This window comes from Apis cerana, linkage group LG9, assembly GCF_029169275.1.
Source record: "Apis cerana isolate GH-2021 linkage group LG9, AcerK_1.0, whole genome shotgun sequence".
In the NCBI taxonomy this organism is placed as follows: Eukaryota; Metazoa; Arthropoda; class Insecta; order Hymenoptera; family Apidae; genus Apis; species Apis cerana.
Window position 1 is genome coordinate 9,658,496 of NC_083860.1, and position 18,932 is coordinate 9,677,427.

An 18,932-nucleotide genomic window follows, 5' to 3' on the forward strand; every position below is an offset into this window, starting at 1 on the left:
CGTTGGCCGAGGATGTTTATGAAAACGCGAACACCGCGTCCTAAATTTCCCCTCGAAAATTCAAACATCATAATAACTCTTTTATTATTACATACCTCGAATATTAATGTTCCTTTATTTCATTTATCGTAATCGTTAAACTGGCGCGCGCGTGCATCCTTAAAAGTTCGACCGATAAAGGTGGATTGAAAATTCACGAATAGCCCGAAATAGTCGTGTCTCGTCAAAGTTAAAGAAAATCGATCGGAATTAGATACGAAGATGCGAGCCAACTTATCGATTCGACTCTCGGTTCAACCTAATTTTCCTTAAAAAAGCGGAATTTCCTCTTTTCTCCAATTCTTAATACAATTATCACGCGAATGTTTGCGTGAATCACTGTTGTACATGTTATCCGCGTTTATCCGGTTATTACCCTCGAGAAAGAGGAAATATTTGGAAAGAGATAGCAGGGATAACTTTTATGCAAGTCGTTAAAATAAGTTGTCTGGGGAGAGAAGGAAAGCTTTAGGGTGCACGTTCAATAGGAAAAAGGTACGGAAGATTTCTATAGGTCGGAGAAACATAATAGCCTGAGGTAGGCCAGCCTGCAAGTATAGAAGCCGGGAAGAGATTAGATGGAATTAGATTAGATCGGAGCTCATTACGTTTCGGCTTAAGAGTGAATTAGATGAAGGGGAATGAGTTGGCCGAGAAAGGGGAAGTTGCCTCTCCCCCCAACCCCGCAAGAAGGGGTTGTATCGTTGTTTTTCTCGCATCAATCCATCAAAGGAGGAAAGAAAAGTCGTCCGATACAGACGTCCGACGTCCGACGTCCGACGCTTGAAACGCGTATGCGATAAGCTTACTTATTAATATACATGAATAAAACAGGAGCCACGAGTCCACCCACCGTTCCAACTATGCTAATTCCACGACGTGCATTCCCCTTGGCAAGTAACTTTTTCAATCGAGCAATGTGAAGGAAACCGGTCCCTCGCCTTCCTCCTTACGTAACGCCACTCTTGCCCCCTCTTCCTTCGTATCAAAGCAACTATCGCAATTTGCATGTTGATCTAACCTTTAATTGGGCCGCTCAAAAGGAAAGTTGATCAACGTCGCTTTATGAAAATTTCCGATTTTAACGTCAAAGCGTTACGTGTTTCACGTTACGCTCTCAGAAAGCAAATAATTAGTTTTCAATTTTGCTAGCTTCAATTACGACTCTTTACGCAAGAGAAATAGCGGATTATCGGCAAACAAGCTTCGGAATTTAAGCGCATCGAGCGTGATCAATGGAATAACAAAAATAATAAAATCCTTCCCCGTAACCGTCCACGTTTCTTGATATTTTATATGTGCTTTGCCACGCTTCCGCTTTAATTAATTCCGTAGAAACGACCAAGCTGCGAGAGCTTATAACGAGCTTTTCCGCGCACTCCGCCAATCTCTCTCTCTCTTTCTCTCTCTCTTTTTCTGGCTTTTCTTCTCTTTCTACGATCTTTCTTCCGCCTCTCGCGTTGCCTTACCAGAATCCAGTTTCTTTCGCGCATCGAATTTTCTGGCAATGTGGCGTATTACGGCCAACTATCGCCCTCATCCCTTCTTTTCTTTCGTCGTCGTTAGAGCTCCCGGGGCGGAGGGAAGGAAGGGGGGAGCAAAATAAATTAAGAACGATGAAAATTTCGTCGACCCGATCGAGTTTCTCGGATGGAACGATCAGTATTCATGGAATAACACGAATCTCGTTCGAGAGTTTTCAGGTCGCGGACAAAGGACGCGGACTTTCTTCACGACACGTACAATTTACTGCCGATACTTCCATTTATCTTGATGAACACGTGATGGCCGGACTTTATTTCAGAACCTCATGAATATTTATTGACGTATGACAGCCATATAATGTTATGACCCTTTTCTCTCTCTCTCTCTCTATCTATCTATCTATCTATCTCCATCCAAGTGTATCAGTTTATAAAATTCAGACCATAACGCAAACAAATATCCGTACGTTTTATGGGGAGAGTATCGTAATATCGATTCGCATCGGATGGCAATCGATTTCAATATCGACGATAGAAATTTCTCGCGCGAAAGCGGACAAAAGTAAAGGAAAGGTAAGAAAATTTTTCTCCTTTGAATTAATGTAATTGGTAACCAAATCTTGGAGAAATCGCGGCAGATAAGATTTATCAAAGGAAAAAAAAAAAAAAAGAACATCGACACGAATACAGATGTATACCTTTGTTTAAATCGATTTGTCGTACTCGTGATTCACGCGACGTACGAATAATAGGGGAATTTATATCTTGTAAAGATATATTTCACTGGGACGAGTAAAGTTCACAGTTATTTTCTCTCTCTCTCTCTCTCTCTCCTTCGATTCGACAAAGAAAGTTCGCGGGGGGATGGCCGTAATTGCCAGAATGATTGAACGCGGTTAGCATTCCTTATCACCGGTAAATCGCGCCTAATGGAAAATAACGGCGGATCTCGTTGGAAGTTCCATCCGTTGAAAATAAAATTACACCCGGCGGATTCGTGATAAATTGCAATGACAATTTTCAATGACTTATGGACGAGTGCGACAAATTGCGGCCCATTCATTTTCACCCAGGTGAGAAAAAAACCGGACTCGACCGGTCGCGCTTGTTCCACTCTCCTCTCTCTCTCTCTCTCCTTCTCTCCTCTCTCTAACTTCTGGTAATTGGAGCTCGGCGTCACAAACCGCCGCGCCGTTTCATGTGGTCAGAGGCTCTCGTTATGACGAACGCTGTTATCCCGGTATGTCGCACCGATCGTGTGACAAAGTTAATAACAAAGAATGGAAAATAATTGTGTGTCGCGAAAAGGTGTGTCGCTTGGCCGATGGATCGAGAGATGGATAAAGTTTCGTAATGTAATTATCGGTTTCGCGAATTGATACACTGCCTGGCACGAATTACATAATCTATAACGCAGTCCATGGAATCGATGTCGCGATTCGAGCGACAAGAGCACGATAGTGAGATATTTTCGACGATTTTGATCATCGTATCGTGGAATGTGCCGAGCCGGACTAGATCCATTTCTTATGCTCCAAAGGATTTCTGTCACCGCGAGAAAGCGGAGGAATTGTCTGGACAGGTTCTTCACTTAACCAACCACTTTTTAGTTCCACAATGGAAGCCCAACGTTGGATGACCGTAGTCACTTTTAGCGAGGAGAAGCTAAGTTGAAACGAAAAACGGCCATTACGACGGTCGTCGCCAAGATGCCTAGGAATTCGAGCGTTCTAATTAGTCGAGTAAGTCGCGCGCGCAGACGTCGTCGAGAAAGAAAAGTGTTCAGGTATCCGTCTCAAAGAGAAACGATCCTCCTCCGTTAGGGAAAAAGGCCGCCTAGTGGTTGGAAATGGTCGGTGATGAGAAAAAATGGATATTGCATAACGATTATTGCAGTATCGTAAAATGTACCGGCAGATAGATAGAGAGCGTATAATGGTATTTCTCTGGATATTGAAAGCTCGGGGATCGAATAGGCTTTATCGTTCCTTGTATTATCCATCTTCGATATACCATTCGCGATAACTTAATGCGGAAAGTCGTTGGAAAAATACGTAACGACTATATCGTGTCGTGGGGAGTTTAAAGGTATGCCTCGACTCGATTAAGTTCATGCACAACTTGACGGAATTAACTTTGCAAGACCTATTATAGTCTGGCGTGAACTTCAAACGTGGCCTGTTTGCCGGTTAAAATGTTAATATCATTGTGCATGCACGGTGAGGAGTATGGAACTCTAGAACTGGCTCCCCGGAGCGGGATCCTCGATCACGCGTAATTGAAATGCAAACCTATTCTCGAGTAGGATATCCGAGTTTTCGGTGATTTAGAACTTTTCGTTTATCTCTTCTCTCTTTTTTTTTCTTTTTTTTTTTTTTTTTTTAGAAAGGAGAAATTTCATTCACTCGGGCGAAGAAGGTAAATGCGATTGATTCGTTCTTGAAATTCGTTCTCGATCCGAGCACCGTTGTCGTACCAAAGGATTCGGTCTAAAGGATTGGCGAGATTAAGGCATTTAAGGGAGTCCGGGTGTGCTCGATACCGTTCGCATTTTGCCGCAATTTCCAAGCGGAAAGAGAGGATTTCCAGGTTTCGTCGTCGGGGCGGCGATCCGAATATTTAGGTCTGTCCTCTCGAGGGAGAGATCGTTTCCCTAAGAGTTATGATCATATTTCGGGCTCTCGCAACTTGTACTTTCTGAATATACGTCGTCGACTAGCTCCTCGAGGAATTAAATGAGCGACACGTATATCGTGTACCGTGAGATTGCATAAAACTTTGGATGGCCATGCGCTTTTCTATTCCTTCAACTTCGGTCACGAGTTTCTTTCAAATATACGAAAATAAGTAGCGGTATTTACGACGAAAATCAACGAACACCGTTTAAATCTAGTCAAAAATTTGTCGACTGATTATCAAAGGGTGGCAAAAAAATAAAAAGAAATATGTCCGTGGCTATGAAAGTGGCATTCTCCGATTTCAAAGCAAAGGGACCTCTGTCGAAACATATTGTACGCTTCCAGTCTTCCTTTGATTTCTATGAAAAAAATCTCCAGGAAAAAATTCATTCGATGCAATTTCGCTTCGAATTCCATCCCTCTCTTCCATTCTCCACGGGGGAAACAGTTTTCTCTCTGTCCGGATTTAATTAATCTATACAATGGGAGGGAAAAAAAAAAAGAAAAAAAAGAAAAAAACTGGCCGCGTGATCAACCGCGCAGGATACGCTCTCGCGCGAAAAATGAATACAAGCTTGTTCTTTTCAGAGCGCAGTTAATTATCCCAACGGCTTACGTGCGTATTTAGTGTAAATCAGGGAATTAAATGGGGTTGGGTGTAGCCGGCTGGGCGGCACATCGGTCTCGCTCCAACTAAACTGGCCGTAAACCTGGCCAGGATCCGATAAATAAGTTCGATAACGGAGTTCTCCTTATCTTTTAAATAGGCAATGTAATTTAATCAGGCGGTGGAGAAGGGGAAGAAGGGGCGGTCGCGTGACCATGTCACGGATTTGTCTCTACGACCAACCGCAAGAACGATGGTATGCGGTGTTTTATTTTATTTTCTCCTCTCTCTCTCTCTCTCTCTGTTTTTTTTCTGGTCGCCACAGATTGCGAGAAATAAATAGCCCGGTGTACGCGTACGTGGTTCGCCGGCATAACTTTCGTGCACCGTCGTAGGGATGATTTGTGGGTGGGAGCAAGACGCGGGCAAAACGAGCGGAATATTGATATATGCGACGCGATAAGTTGCAGCCGCTCGCTCGGCCGCTCGAACGAGACTCGTTTACCAACCGGCTGATTTGTTAACGTTGTTAAACGCGTGATCGCGTTGTCGAGATTTTTGGCACGGATTGTAATTTCCCCTCCCTTTCGCGATAACGCCATCTTGCGGGTAATAATTGTGTTTGAATCGTTCGAAACGGCTCGTCGTTTCTCCCTTCCATCGTGCCCGTCGCGTTTTATCCTCGCGTGGAGGAAGAGAAAGAGTAAAGACGGTGAAAAAATAATATATCGTCGAAGGAAATGTCGGATCGTCGCGCGAAATTCCTTGGAAATTATTCTAGATTTATCACGGAATATCGAGATATTTCGAGGGAAGAAAGAAAAGAAAATTAGAAATGCATATTGCATGAACTCGATACGTAAACTTTGACTTTTTCGCTATCCAAAGAATGGGAATTTTTTGTTTTTGAAATAGCAATAGGTTCGTGCTTATGAATTCAACGCGAATTATCGATCGATCGTTAAGATTATTATTATTATTATTATTATTATTATTATTATTATTATTATTATTTAGTAAAATTTAAATCACTCGTAAGGAACGTGATTTAAATACATTTTCGTCGATTATAAATATATATATATATGTATTACCGTTATAACGTTGCTCGAAGTTATCACAGCTATGCGGTTTACATTGTTAAAATGATTATACGTTCGAAAATAGGTATGCTTGCTTTATATAATTGCCTCGGTTGAACGAAAAGCCATTCCGATATTCCTGACGCGCTTTAATATCGCGCGAAAATTTTAAATCGTTGATCGAGATGTATCTTTGATAAAGTTCACGAAGATTTTTTTTTATTAAAAACAATATGAAATTGTCAAGAGGGGAAAAAATGAATTTTACAATTCTGAGAATGATCGCGTATTATATATTTACGCGGTAATAAAAATTATACACATATAAAAAGTCCATCCGTTTCGCGAGTGGAAAGGAAAAATCAAGTGGAAAATTTAAATAACAATGACGCGATACTTTTTTTTCTTTTTTTTAATTCATATGGGTGAACCATCACTACGCAATTTCTAACCGCGGTATTTGTTTCGTTGACATTTTTAAACTTCCGTTGGCCGGGCAATTATAATTCCAACAAATGAACAAATTCACCGTTACAACGATGCTGTTGCGTGGCTAATTTAAAAAAAAAAAAAAATATCGGAGACAAAATATACATTTCGTGAAGCATACCCGAAGCAACAATGTATCGCGTTACGATTTTGGTTTGAATTTTACTTTCTTTTTTTTAATTATTATTCCCAAAACAATGAACGAAGAAACGGATTTACCATTCCAATGTTTAAATTTGTCATCTCGAATTCTCTTCGATAAGATCGGGAGGGAGAATGAAATTCTTCTTCGCGGAAAGCGTAATATACGCGGGACGAGGAAACAATGAGAAGAATCTCTTTTTTAAAGAGTACTCGGAACGATAAATTGCACCGTCGGTGCAAATACAGCCAAGGCAAAAGTTGGTGAGCGTCCCAATGCACACACCCTTGCAATTTATCGACGTATAAGCTTCGCCATATCAGCCCTATTAGACCTGTTAACGATGTCGGATCAGATTTCATTACTTCATTCCGTCGGAACGAGTTGCGACCCCTTGCTCTTCCACACCTATATACTCCCATACTTTTTGCTCGAAGACAAAAAAAGGGGAGAGGGGAGGAAGAGGGCAAGCGTAGAATAAAATACAAGAAGAGGCTGAAGAAGGGGTGAGAAATAGAAGATAGAAGGTTCGAACAGAGTAGCCGATGATAAAAGCAATTAATTAAGACTCGAAACGTCTCCCCTCTGCCTTTTCCCCCTCGCATCCATCCTCTCTTCTCCCCTCTTCTCTCCAGAGGGAGAGGCTCCATTCGTTTGTTTCTCGCTCTTTTCCCTTCCTTTCTTTTCTCTTCCTCTTTCTCCTTCCAACCAGTAAATCCAAAGGTACTCAAAGGTACTCGATTCTAGGTCCGTCCTCTTCGAAAACGAGCCGAGCCGACGTGACGCGACGTATCCATTATGGGACAAGTGGGCCACGTCGCGGAATAATGGAACGGCAATGATTTTGTGAGTTTATCGTGACTCGTCACGTGACGCGGAAATGCAGCACCCGGGATAGAACCCAGCGCAGAATCCCACGCTTAAACGGGTCGAGGGTGCTCGCGCTTAGGCTCGTAATTAAAACACGCTGGAACTTAATGTTTCCTACTCTACGAGGGCTTTGAATTAACAAGCCTCCGCGCGAAGGTGCCGCGTGCGCCTATCGTATAGCCATACCCCTGCCGGCAAGGAGGCGTTCCTTCAAATTTTGACAGACAAATTCCACAGCTCTTAACTAAATACGGGACGTATTTATCTTATACGCCGCGTATAAGGAGGATCGTGGAAACGATCCGAAGGAAGAGAAATGGGGATGGTGGTTTCCGGAATTACGAGGGTCAAACGAAAACTCTCTCGAGGCGTGAAAATAATTACCAGCTACTTTATTCCCTTATTGGTCGGTCACGTTCCTTTGGAGGAGAAGGGATGGAAGTAGATCCGGTAAGAGTAACGAGCACCGCCCCGAGCTACCGAGGAGGGTCTCGAGACTCCCCAAACTCCCGTTTCGAAGAAGCGGCGTTTTATTATTGCGAAAAGTTATTTCAAGGTTCGTCGTAGTTTCCTGGTTTCGTGGTAGTGGCGAGATAAAAAAAGAGAAGGAAAGAAAAGGGAGGAAGGATCCCAAGGAAACGAAGTTTTCCTTTATCGCCGAGATTCGGATAGTGGGACGGACGAGCCTCTCGGATAGAAACTGGTGGAAAGATTATTTTAAAATAATAATACGCTTTCCGATCGAGCGGCCCTGTTCAAAAGTTTCACCGTGGTTGGATGGTGAAATTATGCCGATAATGAGAAGTAGCCGGAGCACACGCGTCGAAAATGAACGTCGAAAGAGGAAAGTTCTTCCTGTAGCGACCATTTTTCGTTCTCTCTCTCTCTCTCTCGATGTTCGACACGTCCAACTTTTCCGCTAACGAATTTATAATTTCGTCGTTGGAAAAGTGAACCGCGTATATAATTTCACGCGTCACGAGTCCACAGTGTCGAGCGTTTCGTGTAATTCCCTCTCGACGTTCTGTTTTTCAGTTTCCCTAGTTTTTACTCGTTGAAAAATGTTTATTCCATCGAGCGAGAAGGTATGGAAGAAGAAACAGTGTCTACGTTTCGCCGTAGAAAGTCGGGAGGGAAAGTTTCGTCAAGCGTTTAATACGCGATACGATTTCTCTTCTTAACCTTTCTAAGAAAGATTTTCCAATGAGAATCTTCTCTCCTGTGGATCCTCTTCCTGAATTTCGTCGAGCGAGCACGCGAGAATACTCAAAAATCGAATCGAGAAATTCGCGAAATGCGATCGGTAGACCCTTAGACTCGAGCAAAGAACGGAGGCCAATTTATCATCCAGATAAAGAAATCACAATGGGTCCCTCTTCGTCGACCCAAGTTCGATAGTGTGCTGCTTCGTAGAACCTAGAAAACTCGAGCGGCGACGAAGCGAGACAATAAGATAAGATTTCCAAAAGTTATATACGTTTTGGCCGAGATATCCGTACGAAAGGAAATAGCCGGAGCGGAAGTCGCATGGAGATGAGAAGAGTTGGCGAGTAAAGAGAAACGTTGACAGCGGAACAGCGGAATCTTTCAGAAAAGTGAATTAAAAATTTTTTCCCTACATATACACGATCCTATACACACTTATTCCCCTATTTCACTCTTTCGTTACTTTTCAAAGCGGAGCGTGGAATACCAATCGTATTTGAACGAAAGGCCAAGCTTCTCTAACAAATACAAACTGATGATTTTCCACGCAAAATTATCCAGGAAATCTGCTTATCGGACTTCAGTTTTCAATTTGCTCTCGTGTTGCTTCCAATTATTGTGCGAAACTCTAGTACTTTGCAGCTTTTAGTTTTTACTGGAAAAAACATCAAACTGATTCTCCTGGCGAAAAATGTTATTATCCGTTCCCTTTTTCTCTTTCTTTCTCTCTCTCTCTCTCTCTCTCCTATTTTCGAAATCGCGTTTCGCATTCTACTATCTCGTGCCCGGAAATATAATTTTGGAAATAGGATTTTTTTTCCTTTTTTTTTTTTTCCCTCCTCCAGGTCTCATTACATCGATGGAAAAAATTTTTTTCTTGCACCATACGTATATAATACCGTTCCGGATTATCCGTTACGGATGGATTTCGCTCTAATTGTTTGAAATCGGGACTGGGACGCGTAAAAAATAAGCGGACGCGTTGAAATCGAATCCGAGTGTATGGATTTAATTAGCTTTATCGTCCCCTCGTGTCGTAATATTCGATCTTAGATCGAAACAACGTTGCCAACTTTCCGACAGTTGATCCTGGTCAATCGGTAAAACACGTAAATGAGATAACCAGGCGTAATTAACAAGCAAGTTTGCCGCTATAATATTTCGCTTTAATTGTAATTAAAGCGAACCGTGTAAAACGAACTCGACTGTGAATTTAATCAAATCGCGATCATGAACGTGTCAATGAACCCACAAAGTAATCGAATTAACGGGACGAGGATGGAGGGAGGGAGGGAGGGAGGGTGGGATTAGTTTAACGAGTTTTTACGATAAAAGCGACAACGACGTCGAGATCTCGTCCATTGATCGTTTTTCGGATAAAGAAGATTCGCGCTACAACTTTTATCGCGTTAACGATCTTTCACAAATATATATATATATATATACGTTTCGACGTATTCGAGGCGAAGCACGTTATTAAAACGATGTATGCCGAGGAACAATTTCCATTTGGTGGAAATTAGCGTGGTGGAAACGCGATGGGCTCGTTCTCAAGACAAACCGAACGAAAGGACTAATCGAGAAAACTTGTTACTCTCCGCGGAGCCGTTTCATAACCGGGAATGCGCGCGGCTTAATTTCAACCATTTTCAACGTATTAATACCCAGCGGATTAACGCCGGTAGAAAGTTGCGTATTTCCGAGTAACTCGTTGCTCGTTTGGTTCCGCTAGTTACAACGTAACAGCTTCGAACAAATCCCAATTCAATGATTACGAGAGTAGTTGTAAACCTTAATGATTTTTCCGCGATTTCAAATTGTAAATATAGAGGGAGGAGTTCTCCATCCACGATTCGATGCGACCAAAGAAAAGAATCTATACTTTTCGAATATAATATTTCTTCAAATTCGAAATACGCGCGAAAACACGATTGCGACACCACAGTCACGACACGAATCCTCCAGGATTAAACTTCAACAGACAATATCCAGTCATGAACGCGCGTAGCGTCGACAATAGCGTAAACGGGGTGCGAAACGTGGAGTAGAAATCGCGTTGGAAGTCGAGTTGGGGCGTCGAGAGAGGAGTAGCGGTCGCGCTTCGTTCCGGAGAGAAGGAGGATCGCGGCCGGCTTCCATATACGTATCTGAGGCGCACCACGTCGCGCCACTTCGCGTAATTAGTTTACGTGATCGATATTAACCGAGGGGGACCACCCGACCACCATGCGACTCGACGACCGTGTCTCGTTTTCCGTCGAAAAGCAAAACTTGCACCCCTCTCTCTCTCTCTCTCTTTCCCCCTTTCTCCCTCCCTCCCTCTCTGTCCACTGTTCCAAGCTAGGGCCAACGCGGACAGCTGACTTATGAATAATGCATACGATGAATTCGAGTCGCACGCACCCGTGCACGCCGGTAATTCCATTAGGCGTGCCATTTTGCTGCCCGATTGATGTTACGTTCTCGATCGAGTAACTTCTAGCCGGCCGTTAGATCGGCTAAATCTCGGCCCAATCTCGGCCGAGAGCGTATTCTCCGTCTTGGGTTTTCGATTTCCGATTCGATCACCGACTCGAGCCCCTGCTCGACCAGGTTAATAATTACCTTCCGTGCACATGAAGAGTATGGCAGCAATGGACAGCCTCGCCTGCCACCTCAAAGCCATGTCCGCGATTGTTTGATAAGCGCGTTCACTTCGATACCACCGTGTGCGATTCACATCCTCTTCGTTAGGCGACACCACGTCCATCCACTGACGGCTAATCCTTATCGCGGCCGCGTCGACATCGCGGGAAATGGTAAAGGTCCACGACACTCTGCACGCTCGATAAACACGAGCGAGATTCCGACGAGCCGAGGCGGGCAGATTATTAGAGTTCCGTTTCGATCGCCACCGCTTCGGTTTTCCGCGCCCCGACTCGAGTCGAACGCCCCTCGTCCTCGTCGACGGTTCCCATAAAATTGGCTGGCCGACGAGAGACGTCGTGGTCCCGGGTCAGCGAGATTGATAATTGGGACGATCGAAACGAAAACGGAGGAGAAGCGCACGACGGATCGACGGTCGATGAACCAAGTTTTTCGAGAAAAGAAAAGGCGGGTCGTCGGAAACATTCGACAACACCACGACTCTTCGACCCCACGATCCTTCGATCCGTCGATCTACCGCCTGGTAACTGGACGTCGGGCAACCTCCAATCGGGTGTCGTATCGATCCTTGGAAAATCGTTCCTTCCTCCACTTTCGAACGAGCGAGGAGGCGAAATTTACGCGACGTGTCGTGCAAAGGAACGGGGCGACGTTTTCTTATTCCATCTCCTCGTCGTATTTCCTTTCAAGGGTTAAACGAGAGCGCCATTTATCGCACCGATAACGCGGATAGGAAGAGCGTCGTTAACCATGGTTCGAGAGCTGCCTCGTCTCGATATCGCGGCATGTTAAAAGTTCGACGCAAGTTGCCACCTCGGCGAATCTCGGTCAAAAGTGTGGAGCGAGGCGAAGATTCCTCTCGCCCCGGAACTGGCCCCGTTCAGGGCCCAACGAATCGAGCGTCGTGGAACCTGCGACAATCCCAATGCAACAATCCCAACATCGTCACACGTGTTCCACAATTGTTCACAATCCTTCGATTCCCTTTTCCTCCCCTCGATCCTCCTCCGGTGTACACACGACCGCGAGTCACTATTCACACGATGGCCAAGTCTGAGGGAACGTTCCTCGTGCGACCCTCCTCTCGTTTCTTCGCCTCATTTCGCACCGATTTTTTTTCCGCGCGGAATACGATTTTCTTCGCGGGGATGGGAAGAGGGGAGGAAAAAAAAAAAAGAAAGACACCTTGGCGTCTATGTGCGCGACATGTTATATAGGACGACACGACACGCACCACGTCTTGATCCGGTGGCAGATTCACCCTGACTGGGGTGATTCTTGGCCGTGGGAGCATGCGCGCTTCCGATCCACCTCCCGTGATGGTGGAAACGCGCAGAGGGTCCACGAACAGGGGTCCGCGCACACGTATAACCCTCTCTGGCACACAGAGAGCGGAGCGCGGCACATGCACGACGCCACGAACGCGGACCAGCCTCACCGACACGAGGCTGGGTCAACGTGAGTGTAGCGTTAAGGGTAGTAGCTCGCGTCGGTCACGACGCGTCGCGACGTACGGCACTGTGTGTCACGGACAGAAAGTGTGGCAGGGCGTGCAACGAGTACGAAAATCGAGGTACGAAATCTACGACACTGCTCGTTCGAGTAGGGAAGGAACGGCAAAGCAAGATATTCTCCGACGTTCCCTCGCCCCCTTCGTTGCACGCGGACCCCCTCCCCTTCCCATCACCGCCATCGTTACCGCGATACGCTCTGTACGTATATACGATGATGCCGGGGATAATAAGCAAACCGGTTTAATCGTTGGCCCTCTCTTTTACGCGCGTTTCTTTCACCTCCGTTGCGACGAGACCGGGAATAGTGACCTCCGAGAACACCGAAAGTCTCGTAAATGCTTTCTCGTTTAGAGAGACTTGCCCGGCTCGAAGCGTTTTTAACGAACTCGTTCCAAGTTTTCCATCCCCGACGTCGAGATTGATTGCTTCAAGGAGGGGGAGGAAAAAACGGTTGAAACAGCAGGAAGCCGAGGAAGGAGGAACCAGGGACGGGGCGATATTTTTCAACGTGGCACGGGGTGTTTTCCCGTTTTTCGATCGCATAAATCTTGCGTGGCGATCATCGAGCATGTTATTAATGCATGTCATTAGGGCGGGGTATACGAACTCGGGACACGCGAGTGGATAACGATAGGAATTACACGCGATACCGGTGATTAGCCGCACTCGACTATCTATTTGTCGTAAAAAAATAATTTCTCGGATAGATAAAGCGGACGGTGTACGCTTTATTGTCCAATCCAATTTGCGCTCGATCGTCGTAAGATGGATGAGTATCGCAATGCGTTAGACGTCGCAGAATCTCGTCCGTGACCGGATCGAAAACCCGCTCAAACGGGGATTTCGAGTTTCTCTTTTACTTGGCCGATTTTTCAAGGTTGAAACGAGACAACTAATGAAAATAGTATCCTGGCTGTCGCTCGTGATACGTGAAAGAAAAAAAGAAAAGGAATCTGCTCGCCATCTTCCAATTCTCGTGACGCGCGATCGGTTAAGCTAGTATTAAGTAAGTACTATATTTATTTCATCCTCTGGGGTGTAACATTTGGACAAAAATCGGTATGGAGAGGGAAACAAATGACATTATCTCGAGCTTATAGCATAAAGTTTGATGGAATCTACTCCGTAATCCACCGTTTTGTGAAATATTTCCACGGAAATTTTGCGCATACGCAACGGTACGCGATAACTTTTGCTTTCCACGCGATGAATACGCACGTTCAACTCGCATTCGTTTGCACGAGTTAAAGGAGGAAAATTATGAGCCGATTTCGATTTAATTCATTCGAACGTACGGCAAATTGGTAAAACTCGGCGATTCGAAAAATGTTGATTGAAATTTCATCGACGTTTTTACGTAATGACAAAGGTTCGTTCCTTTCGATCGAGTTCAAATTCAATTCTGTCGAAATTTTTCGACCGAGGTAATCCTCGAGGCAAGATTTTCGGAATGGATCGTCAAATATATTCGAGAAAGAAAGAAAATAAGGATATCACCTCGGACGCATATATAAATTTCCTCGTTTCAAATCTACGTAATATAATTTGAGATTAATAAAATTCGTATCACGTTCATTCAAAAAATAGAAAAAAAAAAAAGAGGGAAGGAAATCTTGGCGACGTACAAGGTTCCAAGCCAAAGCTATAAATAACGTTTTGCGTGACGAGCGTGCCTTTGCAGACGCGGGACCATTCATCAGCAACGCCTCGCACGTGAACTCTCGCCGATAACGACGCCCTACCGGCAGACTCGATCGGTCGATGAAAGGGGACGCCTGACGAACGTAACCGCGAATCAGTCGCCTCGTCGATTCGGTCCGTTTCATCGGCCAGCAGTTTCGGGAGAGGCCTACCAGTTGCCAGTTACGGGAAATAAATGGAAAGTAAACAAAACGAAACGAAGCTTGGTCGATCGATCCCTTTTACGTTCTTAATTGTCATACAAAAAACTCACCCTTCTCTCTCTCTTTCTCTCGATCCAATCTCTCTCCAATTTTTTCCTCGACATTCATCGACAAACATCGCGTGTAACTTCGTTTCGATCTCTATCCTCTCCGCTCGTGATCAAACGTCACGGACGAGAGTCGAGACCTAATCGATTCAATCGTCCCCTTCTTCTTCTTCGTCAAAGATTTTCACAAATTTCCCTATATATCTTCCCGCCACTTTATCGCATTTTCCACGAATGGGCCCATAAACACGGGTGTAAACCTCGACCCGTTTCCACCCCCAATCCCATTCCGGGGGACATTTCGCAGCGAGCGGTCGGTCACCGGATCGGCCGCGCATCGCAAATTAACGGGACGATAAAATTGGGCCGAGAGAGAGTTACGTTTATTCGGAAAGTAGGGGACGATCTCTCCGCAAAGAGGAATTATCCGTGTATCGGAGCTGTAATCTTTCGTGACGTGTTGAGAAGACACCTAATTTCTGGAATCTCGTATGCGCGTGCGCCGTTGCGAGCGACGATTAAGCTAGAGTAAAACTCGAGGAACCCGTGCATAAGTTTTCTCGAGAACGAGGTTCGATAAACCGAGCGATAATAGCATGTGGATGTGTGTGTGTGTGCCTTTCGTGTGTGCGCACGAAATCCGGAGGAAGCGAGGAGAAGGCGGATTAGCGGCCTGTCGAGGCAAACGTTTGTCTCCGACCTTCTTTTTTTCGACACGACACGCCAAGATTTTCGATATTTCGAAATTGATGCCGATAACGAGCTCTCTCCCTCCTCACGAGAGTTCTCTTGTACCTCGCGTTATTTTATCGGCGCGACGCACGAACATTTCCGCACGAAATTGAAAAACACCGGGCTGGCGCAGCTGGATTCGCGTCACCCGCGTGAATTCTTGACGTTCGCAACGACAGTTCACATTCACATCGAACCTTTTCCAAGTTTCCCAATTGAAATTCATTCGGGAATATATCCGATCCTCGAGCTGGTTCAAATGATTTTGCGAGCAAGGGCGCGGTCAAGCCGATTTCGAGTCGGCTAAGAGAGTCGAGGCATCTCTTCGAGACTTGGCCAGCAAATTGAAAATGATAGAAAGGAACGAGAGTAAACTCGCCCCCTTTCTTTGACCGTTCTACCCCGCTGGAATTAATTCCTCTAATAATAATAATAATAATAAGTAAATTGGACTCGTTACAATCGTTAAACAGTTATATTTAGTATAAATTCGATTCATCGCTAGTTCTCGCAACGTTTCTAAAGATCTACTTATGATCTACTTATTTCTTCTCCCATTAACTCGTGGATAATAACGAAGAAAATAACCGAGATATTTATCGCGAGAATGCAAAGTACACTTGAAAATTTCCTATTTAAACTATTACAAATGTTTTCTTTTTCCTTCTGACTCGTTCACCTTGTATAATTTTCATCGATATCCGTTACATTCCGCAAAACTTGGCAGTCGACGAAAGCAATCGCAACTTTTCCCTTTCGTCTGCAAGCGTCTTGCAACTCGCGTTTCGCTCGCGTCCGAAACTCTGCTAATCTCGCGCGGAAACGGGGTCGGTCCGAGCCGAGTTCTTGCTAATCAACCGGGCGACTCGAAATGAAACAGCGGAGCGCGAGCCTCGATTGATGGGAAACTTGCATTCCGATAGATACGTCCGGTGCACGTGTATCCACGTCGGCGTGGAACACGCAGGTTGTAAGGATCGCCGATATCGGCCAAGTGGCGGGCTGCAGTTTTCGTCCCTTCGATTTTCGGTCCTCCCGATTTTTCTCTCCCTCCACTGGATCGGATCCCAGATTCAAAAAGGCTGGCTGCGGTATTCAGTTTGTTAACCGAGCGGAGAACTTTGCAAACAGTCAACCTAAATTCGTTCTATCCGGATCATTGACCCTCCTCCCGCTTCTCCCCTCCTCGCGATTTCATCTGTGTTTGATCTGCGTTCCCCAATTATTCTTTTTATACGGCTCGATACGAATTCGTCGGTGGTGGATTTTGTTTTATTCCTTATTAATTCTCGAGTTAAAAAGCTGTTGGGGAAATTGTATATTTATCTTGAGTAAGTTGCAACAAATATTCTCATACAAAATTCATGATCTCGCGTGACTTGTAAATGAACTTGTGTGTTTTTCAACCCCTTCAAGTTTTAAATTTATTCGCGGCAAAAGTAATATTTAATGGCACGTTTAATCGAATTATTATCCACGCGTAAAAATAGTAGAAAAAAGTCTACCGTCTGCTATTTTAAAAATTTCATCGAGAAATTCGAATTCGGTTCGCGTGTTTTTCGACGATCAGTTTCTTTACCCTTCCTCCTGTTCTCTTATTCCCCCTATTCTATTATTCACTTTTCCATGAATCTTTGCACAAGAAGATGCGTCTTACTCAAAATGTAGATTCTACGTTACAAAACATAGATGGAAATTTTCGGGTTACACGCATCGAAGCTTTCCCTTCCCAAGTTTTTGGACATTGTCCAAGGATTTGCTCGCCGCCATATCGAATTAATCCGACTACCAGCCGCTCTCCCGAAATCGAAAACTTTATCTGCCCGTTGCTTCGCCGTAGCGGGCCCATTCGTCGTTCGCTTTAAACACGGGAATTCTATTAACCAAGAGTCGGCCAACTTTTAAGTATCCAAAGTTCCCCCGATAGGTTCCGAAAAGCGAGGCTTCTCCCTCGAAGAAAGATTTTCATCCGGCCGCTGACAGGAAGTGCAAACGGAAAACGTTTCGATACGAAACTTCTCCCGACCTCGGCAAACTCGGGGCTCTCTTTCCCGACCGATCCAATCGCACTCTAGTTTCCACGGAGTTAATAATACACCGAGAGTTTGGATAAGCGTTTGGATAGGCGCGCTATATCACGTCCAGACGAAGTGGAGGGTGGTAAATTTTCCGCAAAAAAAGAGAGAGAGAGAGAAAAAATTCCAAAGGGTATAGTTGTGGTAAGAAAAAGTTACCATTTATTATGCTCACGCTCCTCTAAAAAGATAATGCACTTGGGTTAAAGTTTAAGATTCAACTTTTTTAACAACCCTGTGCCGTTGCATTCCGACATGGATGGTACTTGGCTGTTGGATGGGGCGGTGATGCTCGTCTCGAGGCACTCGAGGCGGCCGCGGCAAGCCACGAACTAACTGAAAATTAACGTGGCAACGGGGAAATCTTTAAAGGTTGAATTTACCTAAGGGGAAGAGGGAGGGGAGGGGAGAAGGATCGTTACGCATACATTTGGAGCGGTGGCGGTCGGTCCATTCCAATTGCCCGGATAACGTTCTATCTCGATTTCCTGCCGACCCTGCGATATTTCTTTCATGAAATTCCACCGTTCGTTCTTGCCGGTGTTCAACCGCGCTCTCTCTCTCTCTTCTCTCCACGGAGAGAATCCTTTCCTTCGAGATCGAAATCACGAAAAACGAAGCGGTATCTTTGGCGATTACGCTTCGCGCGAGAACTCTCGCGAGAATAATCAAAGGCGACGGGACAAAGGGAGAGAAACGGAGAAATAGAGAGAGAGAGAGAGAGACGGTGGCTTTACTTAAAGTTTGACGCGACAAAGAGGGATGAATAAACGAGAAATAATTTCCTCTCCCGGTTGAATGGGAGTTTTCGAGAATTAACGAATTATCATCACACCTGTTGGCTCCGCACAAAGTTGAACCCGGTTTAAACGCGGTGAAATTGTTTCAGGTTTCAAGTTTTCGAACAATTTCCACCGGATTCGTGATAACCGCCTCGCGAAGATAAAGTTTGCCCGAAGTTCACGGCGAATAGCTCATCCCGAGCTGACGGGGTGGGCGGGCGAGCGAGCGAGCGAGCGAGTTCGAGCTCGAGCTTATCGTTTCGTTCGAGAAACGTAACGAGCTTTCGAAACTCTGACGAATCGTGAGCCGATATTTCTCGAATACCCGCATAAATCGTCCTCGCCAACCCGGAAAAAGACTTTTCTTCCGTGTCGCGAATCTCGCGAACCACGCACGACAGATATTTCGAGGCGGACCTTCGGATATATACCGAATGTTCGTGCCGTATCGAGACGCGTGCATCTCCGCATTCGTGAGAATTTCACAACACTTTTCTTTTCTCGTCGATGTAAAAAATGTTGCTTCCACATTGGATAAGTATCGTGAAATTTAATTTAATATTAAATTTATTATTTCTCTTTTTGTTTCAATATCGTAAAATCATTACAACGAGTAATTATTTTGAAACGGTTTT

At 44.9% G+C, this 18,932-nt stretch overlaps 1 protein-coding gene across 9 annotated transcripts in view; it reads right to left on the bottom strand.

The window, feature by feature from the left end:
• Nucleotides 1-18,932, bottom strand: part of LOC108001752 (carcinoembryonic antigen-related cell adhesion molecule 2-like) — a 124,524-nt gene that overhangs the window by 88,259 nt on the left and 17,333 nt on the right. For 2 of the 9 annotated variants that reach the window (XM_062079467.1, XM_062079466.1), the window contains exon 1: nucleotides 11,202-18,812. The exons of 3 other annotated variants lie outside the window; for them this stretch is intronic. In XM_062079467.1, the coding sequence (XP_061935451.1) occupies nucleotides 11,202-11,346 (145 nt within the window). In that variant the 5' untranslated portion in view covers nucleotides 11,347-18,812. Of the gene's footprint in view, nucleotides 1-95; nucleotides 5,721-11,201; nucleotides 18,813-18,932 lie in introns of those variants that run through there. 4 more of the 9 variants (XM_062079469.1, XM_062079468.1, XM_062079462.1 and 1 more) reach the window with 3 other exon arrangements.